The sequence below is a fragment of the Vulpes lagopus genome, chromosome 6, assembly GCF_018345385.1.
Source record: "Vulpes lagopus strain Blue_001 chromosome 6, ASM1834538v1, whole genome shotgun sequence".
In the NCBI taxonomy this organism is placed as follows: domain Eukaryota; kingdom Metazoa; phylum Chordata; class Mammalia; order Carnivora; family Canidae; genus Vulpes; species Vulpes lagopus.
This window is the reverse complement of record NC_054829.1, coordinates 76,881,153-76,899,285: the sequence shown is the minus strand read 5'-3', so window position 1 is coordinate 76,899,285 and position 18,133 is coordinate 76,881,153. Positions and strand designations below refer to the sequence as shown.

The following is an 18,133-nucleotide window of genomic DNA, read 5'->3' as shown; positions in this document are numbered from 1 at the left end:
TCACTCCCTGAGTTGAAGGCAGATGCTCAATCACGGAACCACCCTGTAAACCGGTTGGTCTTTATTTAAAATTCATTTGTCTTTAATATTTAGCCCTTATTATTTAGCAAATGGCTATAGGGCAGTGTTAACTTTGGCAGTGTTTCCTCATATGCACTAACTTTTGGTGACACTCTTCCGTATAGACCTCCGATCATACACTTTTTACAAAATGGCATAACAGAATCTCATGTACTCCCACCTTCATGCTCTCTCACCACACACTGCCTTGTCTATTTCAGCAGTAATTTTTCCAGAGAAGTCTAAGGTGTAATCAAATCTTACATGGACGTGGACACAGTTCCTAATCAAAGAAAGCTTTTTGAGGGAAACCCACTCCATTACTTTACTTTCTTCTAGTGTTACAAAAACTAAACTGGATCTGGAGGGGGTACCTAAATCCTGTGGTAGAGGAGGGAAGTAGTAAATCTTTCAAGGCAATCTGAAAGAGTTCACAGAAACTTGATTCCATCAAGGCAGCAGCAGCAAATGTGGGTGAGGGGAGCTCCTAACAAGATATCCTAGTCTTTAAGAGGCTAGCCATCCACTTCAAAGAATCACTGCCATCAAGAAATACTCCGTAATATTTCATCTCTTCAATTTTTAAGACACTTAAGAAGCCACAGGAGTCATGACTTAACACTTATGAGAAGTTAAGTACCGTTATGTCTACACAGTTCCTATCATAGAGATGGACCATGGATGAATATTATGACAAGAAGTGGCATATCAGAAGGATGCTACAATACACCAAATGAAAAATCTGGGTCTGTGGGTTTCCTTTCCCTATATTATTGCTTGAAAAAAAAATTGATGAGTTGGTTTCTTTTCAAACTTTCCAGAATAAAGTAACTTGGTTTCCCCATCTTTTGAAGAATTGGATAAAATCCTAAGTTTAATGTACTTAATAGAAGTAGGCCATCAAGGCATGTCTGGTGGCTCAGCGGTTGAGCGTCTGCCTTTGGCTCAGATCAAGATCCCGGGGTCTTAGGATTGAGTCCCACATCAGGCTCCTCACAAGGAGCCCGCTTTTCCCCCCTGCCTATGTCTCTGGTTCTCTGTGTGTGTCTCTCATGAATAAATGGATAAAATCTTTAAAAAAAAAAAAAAAAAAGTAGACCATTGAGAACAAGGGAAGCAACTGTCTTCATCTGGTCTTCCCTGAAGCACTGTGTTCTGTGCCACACACTACCCATCTGAGAGTGATGTGGATAATCTGGAACACAATCAAGGAAGAAAAACCTTAGGACCCAGGACTCCAGATCATGACATGGGAATAATGGGTGAAAGAATTCAAGATTACTGGAAAAGACAAGATTTAGCAGGAAAATGATAACTGCTCAGAAGGTTAGAAGGTGATGAGGTGGAAAAACCAATCGATCAATGGCTTCCATTTGTTCCAAGAAGGACAAGAGGATGGAAGTTAGGAGACAGCAGGTGATAAAGTTTATGTGAAGAACATTGTTGTGAACTGAAGTGACCTGAAAACCAAACCGTCCACTTCTGTCCTGAGTGAGTTCACATCCCCTGATGGCGCTCACATGGAGACCCCTCGCCTGCATCAGGGGGTTGTTGTAAAACATACAAAATCAGCTGAACTGCTTACATTGTCAGTGCCCTTCTGAACCTGAGGTGCTCTGAAAATGCCTACCTTGCGAAGGAAATAATTTGATGTCTTTTTTTTTTTTTTTAATTTGATGTCTTTGTGTAGGTTTTCCCAGCACAAAGTTAAGAAGGAGTCCCTTTGTTCCATTAAAAGAGGCCATATGTTAAACTAGTCTAGTTCACTTAGACCAAAAAACACAACACAACAAAAACAAAAGAACAAAGTCCTTGTAAGGATGCCCCACCAAGATTGTTTATCTATACTCATCCACTTAAATTGGCTCCTTTGAAATTTCTGTGTGGGTTGTGCAGGGTTGATAGATACAGCCTCGCTGCTGCTGTCATGTCACCCAGTTGGAATGTGGAGAACTCCACTTCAGCCAAGGAACCTTTGAGATTCTCCTTTCCTGGCCTCCATTGGCCGGAAAGATGCTGAATGAGTTTGAGTCCTAAGAGGCATCCTCTGGGGCTGCTGAAAGACGGTGGGTCACACTCCAGACTAACCAGTGATGGAGAGACACAGCAGCAGGGAAGGTGCTGCTTCAGACAACACGTCCTTTTCATGCTGGTATTTGTGAGGTGTGCCAGAAAGAGAAGTAGCAGACTAATTTCTACTCTACAGTTGCCACTTCCTATTGAACAGTTGCGTAAAAGATTTGTGAAAGAGGTAAAGAAACAGGGTGTGCCAAATAACACAGGCTTTGGAGTCAAAAGAGCCTGGCTCCAAGTTCTGACTCTTGAATTTCTTTTCTTTCTTTTTTTTTTTTAAAGATTTATTTATTTATTATTCATAAGAGACACAGAGAGAGAGAGAGAGAGCAGGGGGGGGGGGGGGGGCAGAGACACAGGCAGAGGGAGAAGCAGGCTCCATGCAGGGAGCCTGATCCCAGGTTTCCAGGATCACGCCCTGGGCTGAAGGTAGCACTAAATGGTTGAGCCACCCAGACTGCCCTGACTCTTGAATTTCTAACTGACTTTGCATAAGTATGTGACTTAATCTCTCTAGGCCTCAATTTTCCAATCTATAAAGTGGGGCTAATAGTTGCTGGCTCACAGAGAGTAACAGAACTGCCAACTTCTATTATTTTCACAGAAACAGAAAACTAGGTCCCACTTGCTTCTCCTTGAACCCTGTCCCAGACACAGCAGGAACAAAAGTGGCATTGAGGTAAGAATCTAGGTCACATCAGATCTGTTGCTCTGCTGATTGGAAAAGAACACGAGTCCAGACTGGGTCATGCTGACAGTGAATGTGAATCCTATATAATTTTTAAAGGAAATAAAATAAAACTATATGCCCTCACATGGAAAGATGTCCAAAACGTATTAAGTAACAAAGTGTATTACAAAACAGAGTGATTACCTCTGGGTAAAAGGATTATTACCAACATAAATGATGATAATGAGGATAATATGATGATATTATATGAGGATATATAAAAGAAAAAGGCTGGAGGAATTTCAGTCCACCAGTGGATAATGATTTGGGGAGCAATTAGGATTGTTGGGATATTCACTCTATATCTGTTATTTCTGGAATATTTGGATGTTTATTATGAATATTGTTAATTTTTAAATTAGGAAAATAAATTTTTTTTTTTGGAAAATAAATATTGAAAAAGCATATTATCCTATTACAGAGTCTAAATTTTAATGAATACTGTTCAGTATAAACCACAATAGGCAATTAATAATGATTATAGATAAGCTAATGTAAGAAATGTTCCTGTAGGGATCCCTGGGTGGCGCAGCGGGTTAGCGCCTGCCTTTGGCCCAGGGTGCGATCCTGGAGACCCGGGATCGAATCCCATGTCGGGCTCCCGGTGCATGGAGCCTGCTTCTCCCTCTGCCTATGTCTCTGCCTCTCTCTCTCTCTCTCTCTGTGACTATCATAAATAAATAAAAATTAAAAAAAAAAAAGAAATGCTCCTGTATTCTCCTTTTGAAATGATAATACACATCTCGTTTTATTTTATTTTATTTTTCATAAATGTATTTTTTATTGGTGTTCAATTTGCCAACATATAGAATAACATCCAGTGCTCATCCCGTCAAGTGCCCACCTCAGTGCCCGTCACCCAGTCACCCCCACTCCCCCGCCCACCTCCCCTTCCACCACCCACACATCTCGTTTTATTTATTTATTTATTTTTTATTTACTTATGATAGTCACAGAGAGAGAGAGAGAGGCAGAGACACAAGCAGAGGGAGAAGCAGGCTCCACGCACCGGGAGCCCGACGTGGGATTCGATCCCGGGTCTCCGGGAATCGCGCCCTGGGCCAAAGGCAGGCTCTAAACCGCTGCGCCACCCAGGGATCCCACATCTCGTTTTAGACTCTCTTTCATCATACCATAAATCCTCTCATGAACTTCTTTAAGTAAGGATTTGTGGTGAACACTTTGAGCGGTGCAGCCTTACAACCTGTTTTGAATCCTGGCTCTATGTCTTACTCATTGTACCATGGGCACATCTCTTAATCTCTGTGCCTTGGTTAATTTATCTGTCAAATGGGACTAATAATAGTACCTCAAAGAGGTGTTGTGAGGTTATATTGAGATACTAGTAAAATGCTCAGAACAGTGACTGGTATATAATAAGCACGAAGGGTATAGCCATGATTCTTTGAATCCTTTTTTAGAGAAAGTTGTGAATGCAAACGATACATTTATCTCAAAAGACCTCCCCTTGCCCCCCAAATCTCGAAAATCATTCCCACTATCATCTTTTTCAGACCAGGATTTTATCACTCAACCAATAGATTGTTGCCGTCCTTCCCTACAGGGGCTCCTTGCCTCTAGCACCTGATGCTGCAAACTGTCTTGCCTGGCATGGCTGGTGCATTGCTGGATTCAACTCTTCTGAGCTTTCCTTTTCTCTCTTAAAACCCAGTTTAAATGACTTCCGTGGTTCCCACTGTCAAACATTTCTATTTCAAACATTTTTATTCGTCCCTTCACTCAAGGGCCTCGCCTTACCTTCTGTGTATGTGACACCAGTATTTCAAACAACAACCCTCTGCTTCAGCCACACTGGTCCACTCACAGTTCCCTGAGAACAAGAGCATCCCCAATTCTGAGCCTTTGCCTCAGGCAACTGTGGCACCTTCCCCTCTTAATCCCACCATCTCAGATCCCAGCGAGTAATACTATATATGCAAGAAAGCTGTCAGATCACACTCAAATCTATAGCTACTTCTATTTTGAATTCCTAGAGCAGCTGATACTCTGGCCCAAGCTCTCATTTGAGACTCAATTATACTCACTGGGGAGTAGGGGGCGGAGGGTGGGGTTTATATGTAAATACAAGAAGCATTTATTGCTCAGGTTTTGGGAATTCAGAGATGAAGACGACAAAGTCCCCGCCCTCACTGAGTTCACATTCCATTGGAGGACATGGAAAGTAAACAGATAATTGCTTGGCCGTGGCTATCCATGTACATTGTGAGAGGCACACACAGGTACAGTGGTGGCCCAAAGACAGAAATAACCACAAAGGCAGGAATTAACATCAAATGCATGAAATGTGTGCTTCATTTTTCCCCCTTCCAACCAAATTTGCCCTTTCTTTGGCTGATCACAAACATGGAGCTGGCTCTGAAATATTTTAAGATCCTGCCCTACTTAAGCTCTCAAAACAACAGGCTCTGACCGGTTTCCCCTCTCCAGCACCAGCCTCTCCCTGGAGTGTATTTCCACCTTCCCCTTCTACTTAGTTCACCTCTATCTGCCTATTTATTTGTTTAAAATGTGAACCAACTGGTCAAGTACAGTAATATAATTCTGCATTTGGCTTGAGACCAATGCATTGAGGGCATTCAATAAATAATGGTGCCCAGTGTTACTTCCTTAGATCCTGGCTGCATATGTTTGAGCTGAAAGCTGCAGGGATCCAGGAGGCAAGCTCAAGAGATGGCAGATGAAGGGTGGTGGAGCTCTGGAGACCTGGGAGGCAAATTCGCTCTGCCTGCCTGACCCAGAGAGCACACACCTGTGTTGGGTTTGGTGCAGTGAAGCCTATGACAGCATTCTCTCTGCTGCCAATCAATCCCTTTACCTTGGCTGTTTCCCGCCAGCCACCTCCTGTCTTCTTGCACCTCTGCCTGTTCCCCTCAGGACTGAGGTGTGGGTAAGGTAAGGGCCCTGGGTGAGGCAGCTGTTGGCGCCCAGATCCTTAAGCTAGGCCTCTCCCTGTCTGTCTCTTTGGGACTAAGAAGCCAGACTTCCCAAGTGCTCTGGAAGCAAATTCCTTGTTCACCCAAAGATCTCAAATCAAACTTACCCAGTCTTCACCTCCCCCCACCCCCCTCCATTCCTCAGGGCTTTGTTTTACATCTACATAGATTCCAGAGCCACTGCGCTTGTTCTTGCTACTCCTCAAGGGCACCCTGCAGTTACTTGGCCATAGCCTTGAGACGTGGGGAAAATATCCTTGTATTGGTCTTAGTTCCTGACACCCACCCTCCCCCGGCCCCTTCCAGCCCTAGAGAAAGATAGTAAGGTAGTGAGCATTCAGCCAACCCAAGATCCTTTGTGACCCAAGATCCCTTTGTCACTGGTGTCACTCTCCTAACTTACTTGCTGCTCCCATCCCTTACGCCCCTCCAAAACCTAAGCAAAACAAAACAGGATCTTATGGAACTAGGTAGGTGAAGGATGATCACACTGGGGTTTGGAATTAAAAACACCAAAAAAAAAAAAAAAAGCATTGAGCATTAATAAATTTTATTTCATCTGAACTGTATCCAACTATACGGAAAAATCCATTGTCCTACACACTTGTTCAAGTATGTTAGCGAAAGTTACAGGCTCTGATCATAAAAGATTTACTGGCTCATTGTGAAAAACTGAGGAGAAAGTATGAAAATGAGCATACAGGTTTGTAATCCCTACTTACTGTTCGTGTTCTAGGATGCTTCCTTCCTAGCCTTAGGATTTTTTTTACATAAATATCACAACATACAATCTTCTAGTCCTTTTGGGTTTTCAAGAATTGAAGCAGATACTTAAGTTTGACTTAAAGTTCAAGTTAAACTTAAATGTACACTGAAGACAGGTCTAAGTGGTCTTAATATTTAGTATTTTTCTCCTATGTTTTCACTTACATACCTATCTCTCTACAGGTTTATGATAGGGATGTTGTCATTGTTCCCTTGTAAAAGAGCTTTTTGCAGAGAGTTGATGTTCCTGAATAAGTCAGAAGCGTGCACCTTTGAGGTATAGAAGACATGCATTCCTAAAAAAGAAGTGTAGAGTAGGAAAAAGTAGTGAATTCTGCAAATCTTAACCACTTTCGCAACTAATCCCAGTGGCTTAATAACAGATGCTAACTTTGGCCCTCTGAATTCTACAACTTCTCATGCATCCCAGACTCTGCATCATGCCCTTAACTTTTTTTAGAGTAGCTTCTCTTTCTCAAACATGTCCAAGTATGTTTAGTTTAGTAATTCCACTGTAAAAGTAAACACAAGTGGGAGGACAGAAAGAAAAACAATGGTTAAGAAAGTGGGGGGGGGAGGGAGGAGGGGAAGAAAAGGAACGGGTGGGGAGGGAGAAAACGTGTTAACCATACCCAAAGGCCTAGGACATTAGTGAACCTTACACGCATTGCCCAGAATTCTCCCTGAAAAGGAGAATGTTACTCCCTTGAGTTGGTTAGGGTGTGACCTACCTGACAAGGTTTTCCCAGATTCAGTCTGAGGAAAAGTACTTAAAGACTTCCTCCCTAAGGCCATACAGCCCATGTTTACTTGTCTTCATTAAGGAAATCCTCCTTGCAGTGAGTAGGTGGTTCTGGGAGGGGTGAGGCATGAGTTCCTGTGGAACTGTATGGGCTCTCCTGAGGGAAGCATGGGGAGGGGACAGGAGTCCTTTAAACAAAATTTCATGGACGACATGTGTCCATCAATCCATCCATTTGTCTTCTCTATCTACCATGTGATAAGCAGTGAGGTTATAAAGAGGAATATTATGGGGCTTGGCTCATGGGAGATACTCAATAAATATTTGCTAAATTCATGATTTAAGCTTCTGTATTAGTTTTACTCCGACTACCATTTCCTACCATTTCCTACTCAATAGGAATATTTGCTAAATATTTGCTAAATTTTTTTAGCTCAATAATATTTGCTCAATAGGAATATTTGCTAATATTTGCTAAATTCATGATTTAAGCTTCTGTATTAGTTTTACTCCGACTACCATTTCCTACTAGAGGATATTCTGTGCTTTCTGTATGACAGATACTGTTCTAGCATAGTTTCAGCCCACAGTTAACAGAGGCATCATGGCCTGCATAAAAAGGATATTCTGGCATATTCTTGGATTTACATCCCAGATTTCCTCATTCTTAACCTCATTCTCTGCTGTCTTCTCCCAATCTCCATTTGTTTTTTGGGTTTTTTAAAAAGATTTTATTTATTCAGGCAGAGGGAGAAGCTGGCACCATGAGCCCGATGTGGGACTCGATTACGGGGTCTCTAGGATCACACCCTGGGCTGAAGGCAGCGCTAAACTGCTGAGACACCCGGGCTGCCCCCAATCTCCATTTGTGTATCCACTGTTTGATCCACTGTTTCTCCTGGCTTCTAGCTGATAATCCAAGTACAGATTGCTTTCAGGCAACACTGCAGTTTCAACTTAGCCTCCAGCTCTCCCTGCTAAGCTGCCTTGTTTCAGACAGCAAGGGGCTAGAGAGAAGTTTAGGGATTTGGCTTCCAGTTCTAGCTAGATCACCTGGCTTTGGGGCAATTTGGCTTGCCCAGCTGCATCTTCCATTCTCTGTCTATAGAATGGCAGTGATGCCAACTGGCCCAGAGATAGGCCAAGGGTTGGTGAGCTCATAGCTGGAAAGGATGATGCATCTGAGAACAAAGCAATATTATGAGGTGAAATTCTGATTTTATGGTCCATCAATACCAAGGCTCATGCTGTTTCTGGCTTTTCTGCTTTTGTGATTTTGGCACACTACTTCCAAGGAAGAGGTCTGAATAATTAGCATGACTCGTCTTCTCAAGCACAGACTCCCATATATAGAATGGATTTGGCACAAAATAAGAACACCCAGTTGTAGCTGGCTGCTAATCAAACACTACCAGCAGGTGAGTATGAAGAGCACCTGGTTTGGAGAAATGCTTCTGATCCAGGAGAGCATTTTTTAAAGTGTCACTAAAAGTTAGATTCAATTAAACTACAAGTTTGAAAAAAAATCATGTTACAAACTGAGAAGCTGATCTTTATGCTAAAAGATGTAGAAACTACTGATTACAGCAACCAAAGAAAAAGAAAACCATAGAAAGACACACAAAGACACTTACGAATTACTTTTTTCCTCTATAGAGTACACAGATTCTTTGAGCATGCACTGTGAAGGTCTCCCTAGAAGAAAAACCCCTTTATCTCTGTTTATAATAATCTAGCAGCCTACAAACATGTTAGGCTGCTACATACACAAAAGAGCAGGCAAAATCCAAAACATACACAAAAGAGCACGTAAAATCCAAAACAAACACTATTCTCAAAACCAGAATGGAAAACAGTAAAATCAATGTATGGATCATAAAGTATGGATAACCATAATTGCTCTTATATTGTAATATTCAAACATAAGAATGAACAAGCAAATGTTATTTCTACTAAAAAAGAAAGAAAGAAAGAAACTTGTGAGAAATAAGAGTCTCTTACAGAAAAGACCATCTAACCTAAAATCAGCCCAAAGGTCACTCATTCAACATCCATTTTGCTCTTGGCATACCAAGCACTTTCAATTTACCTAATGGAGGAAGTAAGAGAGTAACAAATCCACTTCTCCCCAGGAGCCCTCATGCTGCCCTCACTTACGCATTTTGCTGCCTTCTCGAGTTTTGGGTCCCAAGCCTGGGGAACATGAGAGCCAGGCAGCCGCCCTTGCTTAGCACCATATCTGAAACAGGCCAGCAACACGATTGGTATGGGAGAGGAGGGCAGCCCAGAGGGAAGAGGAAGAGGCTCTTACTCACCATCTGCTCAGAGCTGGCACTGATTATAAAAACAACAGAACTCCCCCATGCAGGGGCACCTCCCAGCCACCTTGCCTCATCGCCAATTTGCAGTAATAGGCTCTGCTGTGCACATGAAAAAGAAGAGACCTGGATATGAGGAAATGGCCAATAGGCAGAAAGCAAAGAGAAGAACCCAAAAACTCCTCAGAGAAACATTCATTTCAAGGGGGGCTTTGTGATACCAAGGGCGCTTCAACAATTCACATCTCTCAAGAGTCAGGACTTTACAGAGTCGGGAGTTATACATGGATTTCTTAGGTACTCAGTAAATGGCTACCAGCATCTGTTTGGGGTTGTTTGCACTATCCCCCTATAACTAGAATCAGGCCTGTTTAGGGTTGCCAGCCGAAGGTATTAGCAGTCCTTTGAGACCCAAGTTAAGATGGTTTCTGAGACCTCTCAAAGATCTAGCTTCTGGTTCCTTCAAGAGTACTGCCTTACACATCTGTGTGTGGAATGATGATCCCTCCTCCCCAAAGCCCACTCTGGTTTCTAGAGGCAAGAGCATATAGATGCATGGTGGTTCTGGGTTGGTCTATGTCATTCATGACCTATGTAGGTCACTTTGAGGGTTGGCAAAAGCTTTAGAGTCTTCAGAAGTAGGGAACACATTATCTCTTTCAGTCTGATTCCTGGACGACTCATTCCCTAGGATCATATTGCAGGTGAAGCACATATAAGAAGGGATTGTTTCATTTACGTCTTTCTAAATTTGCTTCTAAAGAAAACAAATTATATCCCCTTATTCCTGAAGGTAATTTTAAAGCTGTGCAGATAGAGATTCAGAAGAAAATGAGGATGGTCTTCATGGATGACTCATGCTATTTAAAGTGTTGAACCCACTTGGCCTGGTCCCATTGCATTCTAGACAATTAACCTTTAACTAGGTCCTTTGAAAGAAGATTTTGACTAAAAATTTTTTTTGATATATTTAATTTACACTAATACTTAGAGTATAAAGGCAACCCATGCTTTGAAAATAACTAACCAATCAACCAACCATCTAGCAGCATTCTCTTTTTAGGAATAAATATAAATATGTAATATTAGACAATTCATTTCTGAAGTTTCTATATAATCAGTGCTATTAAAAGAATTGGGACAGACAAAAGTAGAGATTCAAGTCTCCTGTTGACTCACCTAACAGGCTTGGCCAAAGCTTTTTTTTTTTACCTCTTCCAAAAGACAACCTCTTAGGTGTCCAGCTCCCTGTCACTCCATCCATTCTCCAATCCCTGTGCGAACTGGGTGCTGTCGCCAGTTCCTCTGGGCTACCCAGATGCCACTCATTGCAGAGATTCAGAGTCATTAAATCTTGCCAGACCTGACCTGGAGGCCTGGGAGGGGAAAGGCATTACAGAAGAGGCATGATCCCAGAACCATGCACACTCCCTTTCAAGACTCAACACACACAGACTTAGTAAGGCTCCGGTCCCAGTTTGACTCATGATCCCTAAGCCTAGAGACTGGGGCATTTCCCCAAGGCAAGCAATGGAAAGAGTTTTGTCTCACTTCTGACTGAGGACATTCCCACAACTTCTGAAGTTTGGGTTCATCCTTAGAATCAACAGATTTGTCACCTAGGGTAGAATTTTCTACATTCATATTTTGTTTCTCCCTAGCAAGATTCATATCGCCTAGAGGAGCCAGTGGATTCTGAAGTTGTCTTCAGCTTCAAAAGCCCCTAAGCCTCTCTTCTCAAAATGACAGCACCACCCGGAGATGCTACACGGAGAGACATGGAGTTTCACACATGAAAAAGAGAAAAGCAGCCTGTGTTATTTGGAGTCATCTCTTTTTTGAGGCCCTTCCTTCTCTAAACATAATGGTTCTTCTCTTGTCCTCAATTTTTGCTACCATGCATCCATTCCTGATTATATTACCAGGATGAGGCCCAGCCCTCAATCCTCATGTTTTCATTAGACCTAGAAAAACAATGTGAAATGGAGAGGCCCACCTACGGCATCAACAAAGGTACTAGTTCGACCCTTCCAGGCCCATTTTTCAGAAAAGCACTGTAAGATTTTCTTTTGAAAACTCCTGGTTACTTAAATAAAGGTGTATATTGCATAGAACTCTCTTTCCTCCAATCCAGAAGTGAATTCTAAGACTGTGGTTCTTCAGAAATTATAGATGGGATTGCTAAGCATCTTAGGAAAAGTGACTTTAAATTAGTAGTAATTTCACGGATGAAGTAAAAGCTTGCTTCTGAGTCCCTATACTTCACGTGAAAGTATCCACATAGAACGTCCATTAAATAACTACCAACTTGTGTCCCCTTGGATTCCTAATGGTTGGAGTATTTGTTGAATAGAGATGGGTAGAGATGTGTTTCTGCACCATCAAGTATGCCAAATAATTTTAAAATAGCTGGATGTTTCTTCATATATTTATCCCATGGCACTTAAAGTAATGAAGAATATCATGAAATTTCTGAATTTCTATTAAAAAAAACAAGGTTCTAATAAAATAAAGGGTGCATCAATCATACATTCTGCTTGTTAATGAAATATACTCAGGGCATGAAGAGTTCCCACAAACCCAATTTGAAGATTTGGATTTGTCAGCATGAGAACTGAGTAGTCCCAACTCTTAACTGTAGACAATCCATAAGCCAGAGAATCCGTTGGGACACCAGAGGGATAACTTTCATGTTAGGTGCCAGGGCCAATGTCCACAGTTTCTATATGCAGGATAATGATGGGGCTTTCTGATGCTGAAATACAAGATCAGCATGAAAACACTAACCAAATGTGAGAAGCCTTCCTGAGTTTTTGTTTGCATTTTTGCCAACCCTGAACATCCAGAGGACCTCATATTTTAAGTTACTCTAGTGGCAGAGGGGCCATGGAGTTTCTTTGAGCACCTGAGGTTACTATGCTCCAAGGATTCATGAGAATATGGAGGGGAAAGATTTTGAGATTCCCAGAGGGAGCTCTGATGAAAGTCTCAGAGTAGATACCCTTAGAAAGATGGTCCATTTCTCTGGAGGTCTTTTCAGTCTGGTCTAGACAAGAGAGAAGTCATCTGGAAGAATGGTAACTTGAGTTCCACATTTCTAGAATTTCAGAGCCTGAATTGTAGGTTTGACTGTCCCTGCATCAAACTGTAAAAATGAATGTTTTCATCAAAGGGTGAGAATTCACTGTTTCCTTTGTGACCAGCTCATGAGAGTTTCCAAAATGAAGAGGTAAGCAGTAGACTCCCTAAACTCCCTAACAGAAGAGATTGTACTCTCTGGCACTAGCGGGAAGATTTATGATCTCAGAAGTATAGCTGATCAGAGTGTGATCTTGAGCCAGCAGAACCTGGGCCACTATGCAATGGCCATACTGATGAGAAGACAGAGGTGGCCAGGATGGTCCAGTGAAGACCATTTTCTACCTTTAGCTGGACCACTTTTTATTTGTTTTTGTTGAAGTTGAATTTGCCAACATAACACCCAGCGCTCATCCCATCCAGTGCCCTCCTCAGTGCCCATCACCCAGTTATCCCAACCCCCCGCCCATCCCCTCTTCCACAATCCTTTGTTCATTTCCCAGAGTTAGGAGTCTTTCATGGTTTGTCTCCTTCTCTAATTTTTCCCACTTGGTTCCCCTCCTTTCCCCTCTCCTCCCTTTCACTATTTCTTATATTCCTTGTATGAGTGAAACCATATGATTGTCCTCCTTCAATTGACTTGCTTCACTCAGCATAATACCCTCCAGTTCCACCCACGTCGAAGCAAATGGTGGATATTGGTCCTTTCTGATGGCGGAGTAATATTCCATTGTATATATAGACCACATCTTCTTTACCCATTCATCTGTCGATGGACACCGAGGCTCCGTCCACAGTTTGGCTATTGTGGACATTGCTGCTATAAACACTGGGGTGCAGGTGTCCCAGCATTTCACTGTATCTGTATCTTTGGGGTAAAACCCCAGCAGTGCAATTGCTGGGTCATAGGATAGCTCTATTTTTAACTCCTTGAGGACCCTACACACAGTTTTCCAGAGTGGCTGTACCAGTTTGAATTCCTACCAACAGTGCAAGAGGGTTCGCCCTTCTCCAAATCCTCTCCATTTCGTTTCCTGTCTTGTTTATTTTTGCCATTCTCACTGGTGTGAGGTGGTATCTCATCACGGTTTTGATTTGTATTTCCCTGATGGCCAGTGATGCGGAGCATTTTCTCATGTGCTTGTTGGCCATGTGTAGGTCTTCTTTGGTGAAATGTCTGCTCATGTCTTCTGCCCATTTAATGACTGGATTGTTTGTCTCTTTGATGTTGAGTTTAATAAGTTCTTTATAGATCTTGGATACTAGCCCTTTATCTGATGTGTCATTTGCAAATATCTTCTCCCATTCTGTAGGTTGTCTTCTAGTTTTGTTGACTGTTTCTTTTGCTGTGCAGAAGCTTTTTATCCTAATTAAGTCCAGCTATTCATTTTTACTTTTGTTTCCCTTGCTTTCATAGATGTGTCTTGCAAGAAGTTGCTGTGGCCAAGTTCTAAAAGGTTGTGGCCTGTGTTCTCCTCTAGGATTTTGATGGATTCCTGTCTTACATTTAGATCTTTCAACCATTTTGAGTTTATCCTTGTGTATGGTGTAAGAGAATGGTCCAGTTTCATTCTTCTGCACGTTGCTGTCCAATTTTCCCAAAACAATTTATTGAAGAGACTGTCCTTTCTCCAGTCCTTTCCTGCTTTGTCGAATATTAGTTGGCCATAGAGTTGAGGGCCCATTTCTGGGTTCTCTATTCTGTTCCATTGATCGATGCGTAGGTTTTTGTGCCAGTACCACACTGTCTTAATGATCACAGCTTTGTAATACAGCTTGAAATCCGGCATTGTGATGCCCCCCAGCATTGGTTTTCTTTCTCTTTATTCTTTTTCTTTTGTTTTGTTTTGTTTCCTTTTCTTTCTCAATATTCCTCTAGCTATTTGAGGTCTTTTCTGATTCCATATAAATTTTAAGATTATTTGTTCCAGCTCTCTGAAGAAAGTCCATGGTATTTTGATCAGGATTGCATTAAATGTGTAGATTGCCCTGGGTAGCATTGACATTTTCACAATATTTATTCTTCCAATCCATGAGCATGAAGTGTTTTTCCATCTCGTTGTGTCTTTCTCAATTTCTTTCAGAAGTGTTCTGTAGATTTTAGGGTATAGATCCTTTACCTCTTTGGTTAGGTTTATTCTTAGGTATCTTATGCTTTGGGGTGCAATTATAAATGGGATTGACTCCTTAATTTCTCTTTCTTCAGTCTCCTTGCTAGTGTATACAAATGCCACTGATTTCTGGGCATTGATTTTGTATCCTGCCACATTGTCGAATTGCTATATGAGTTCTAGCAATCTTGCGGTGGAATCTTTGGTGTATTCTATATACAGTATCATGTTATCTGCGAAGAGGGAGAGTTTGACTTCTTCTTTGCCAATTTGAATGCCTTTTCTTTCTTTTGTTGTCTGATTGCTGAGGCTAGGACTTGTAATACTATGTTGAATAGCAGTGGTGAGTGGACATCCCTGTCGTGTTCCTGATCTTAGGGGAAAGGTTCCTAGTATTTCCCCAGTGAGAATGATATTTGCTGTGGGCTTTTCGTAGATGGCTTTTAAGATGCTGAGGAATGTTCCCTCTATCCCTACACTCTGAAGAGTTTTGATCAGGAATGGATGCTGTATTTTTTCAAATGCTTTCTCCGCATCTATTGAGAGGATCATATGGTCTTGCTTTTTCTCTTGTTGATGTGATCTATCACGTTGATTGTTTTACAAGTGTTGAACCAACCTTGCATCCTAAGGATAAATCCCACTTGGTCATGGTGAATAATCTTTTTAGTGTACTGTTGGATCTTATTTGCTACTATCTTGCTGAGAATTTTTGCATCTGTGTTCATCAGGGATATTGGTCTTTAGTTCTCCTTTTTGGTGGGATCTTTGTCTGGTTTTGGGATCAAGGTGATGCTGACCTAATAAAACAAGTTTGGAAGTATTCCATCCCTTTCTATCTTTCGGAACAGCTTTAGTAGAATAGGTATTGTTTCTTCTTTAAACGTTTGATAGAATTCCCCTGGGAAGCCATCTGGCCCTGGACTTTTGTCTCTTAGGAGGTTTTTGATGACTGCTTCAATTTCCTCCCTGGTTATTGGCCTGTTCAGGTTTTCTATTTCTTCCTGTTCCAATTTTCGTAATTTGTGGTTTCCCAGAAATGCATCCATTTCTTCCAGATTGCCTAATTTATTGGCATACAGCTGCTCATAATACGTTTTTAAAATCATTTGTATGGGGATCCCTGGGTGGTTCAGCGGTTTCGCGCCTGCCTTTGGCCCAGGGCATGATCCTGGAGTCCCGGGATTGAGTCCCACGTCAGGCTCCCGGCATGGAGCCTGTTTCTCCCTCTGCCGGTGTCTCTGCCTCTCTCTCTCTCTCTCTATCATAAATAAATAAAAATAAATATTAAAAAAAAACATAAAATCATTTGTATGTCTTTGGTATTGGTTGTGATATCTTCTTTTTCATTCATGATTTTATTAATTTGAGTCTTTTTTCTTTTTAATAAGTCTGGCTAATGGTTTATCTATCTTATTAATTCTTTCAAAGAATCAATTCCTGGTTTTGTTGATCTGTTCTACAGTTCTTCTAGTCTTTGTTTCATTGAGTTCTGCTTGAATCTTTATTAGATCTCTTTTTCTGTTTGGTGTAGGTTTTACTTGCTGTTCTTTTTCCAATGCCTTTAGGTACGAGGTTAGCTTGTGTATTTGAGTTTTTTCCAATTTTTTGAGGGAGGCTTGTATTGTGATGTATTTCCCTCTTAGGATCAATATTGCTGTACCCCAAAGATTTTGAATGGTTATATCTTCATTTTCATTAGTTTCCATGAATGTTTTTAATTCTTCTCTAATTTCCTGGTTGACCCATTCATCTTTTAGTAGGATGCTCTTTAACCTCCATGTGTTTGAGTTTCTTCCAAGTTTCTTCTTGTGATAGAATTCTAGTTTCAAAGCATTGTGGTCTGAAAATATGCAGGGAACAATCCCAATCTTTTGTTACTGGTTGAGACCTGATTTGTGACCCAGTATGTGGTCTATTCTGGAGAAAGTTCCATGTGCACCTGAGAAGAATGTGTATTCAGTTGTGTTCAGGTGGAAAGTTCTGTATATATCTGTGAAATCTATTTGGTCCAGTATATCATTTAAGGCCCTTGTTTCTTTGGTGATGTTCTGCTTAAAAGATCTGTCTTTTCCTAAGAGTGCCATGTAGAAGTGTTCTATTATTAGTGTGTTATTATCTAAGTATCTCTTCACTTTGATTATTAATTGATTGATATACTTGGCAGCTCCCACATTAGGGGCATAAACAGTTATTATTGTTAGGTCGTCTTGTTGGATAGACAAGTATGATATCTTTAAGTATGATATAGTGTCCCTCTTCATCTCTTACTACAGTCTTTGGGATAAACTTTATCTGATGTGAGGACTGCTACCCCAGCTTTCTTTTGAGGACCATTTGAATGGTAAATGGTTCTTCACTCCTTCATTTTCAGGCTGGAGGTGTCCTTAGGTCTCAAATGAGTCTCTTGTAGACAGCATATAATGGGTCTTGCCTTTTTATCCAGTCTGATACCCTGTGCCTTTTGATGGGATCATGTAGCCCATTCATGTTCAGAGTTAACTATTGAATGATATGAATTTAGCATCATCATATTACCTATACAGTCCTTGTTTTTGTGGATTCTTTGGGCTCCCTCTTTCTTTTTCTTTTTCTTTTTTTGGGGGGGTGGGGGGCTCCCTCTTTCTTTTACAGGATCCCCTTTAATATTTCTTGCAGAGCTGGTTGGGTGGTCACATATCCTTTCAGTTTCTGTCTATCCTGGAAGCCCTTTACCTCTCCTTCTATCCTGAATGACAGCCTTGCTGGATAAAGTATTTTTGGCTCCATATTTTTCTCATTTAGTACCCTGTATATATCATGCCATCCCTTTCTACCCTTCCAGATCTCTGTGGAGAGGTTTGCCATTAATCTGATATTTCTCCCTGTATAATTTAAGAATCTCTTGCGTCATGTTGCCTTAAGAATTTTCTCTTATCTTTGAAATTTGCAAGTTTCACTGTTAAATGTTGAGGTGTTGAACGGTTTTTATTGATTTTGTGTGTGTGTGTGTGGGGGGGGGGTTCCTCTCTGTCTCCTGGTTCTGAATGCCTGTTTCCTTCCCCAGATTAGGGAAGTCCTTGGCTATGATTTGCTCAAATATACTTTGCGGTCCTCTCTCTCTCTTTCTCTCTCTCTCTCAGCTTCTTCTGGAATCCGATTTAGACATATACTCTTCCTTCTCAAGCTATCATTTATTTCCCTCAGCCTTTCTTCATGGACTCTTAAGTTTCTCTTTTATCCTCCGCTTCATTCCTTTCCATCAACTTGTCTTCTATGTCACTCACTCTCTCTTCCACTTCATTAACCCTAGGAGTTAGAGC

General features: G+C 41.3%; 1 protein-coding gene across 4 annotated transcripts in view; it reads right to left on the bottom strand.

Moving 5' to 3' along the window:
• Nucleotides 1-18,133, bottom strand: part of SHROOM3 (shroom family member 3) — a 185,301-nt gene that overhangs the window by 116,726 nt on the left and 50,442 nt on the right. The window contains exon 1 of one of the 4 annotated variants that reach the window (XM_041757602.1): nt 9,482-10,505. The exons of 2 other annotated variants lie outside the window; for them this stretch is intronic. In XM_041757602.1, coding sequence (XP_041613536.1) covers nt 9,482-9,642 — 161 coding nt within the window. In that variant the 5' untranslated portion in view covers nt 9,643-10,505. Of the gene's footprint in view, nt 1-9,481; nt 10,506-18,133 lie in introns of those variants that run through there. One more of the 4 variants, XM_041757601.1, reaches the window with a different exon arrangement.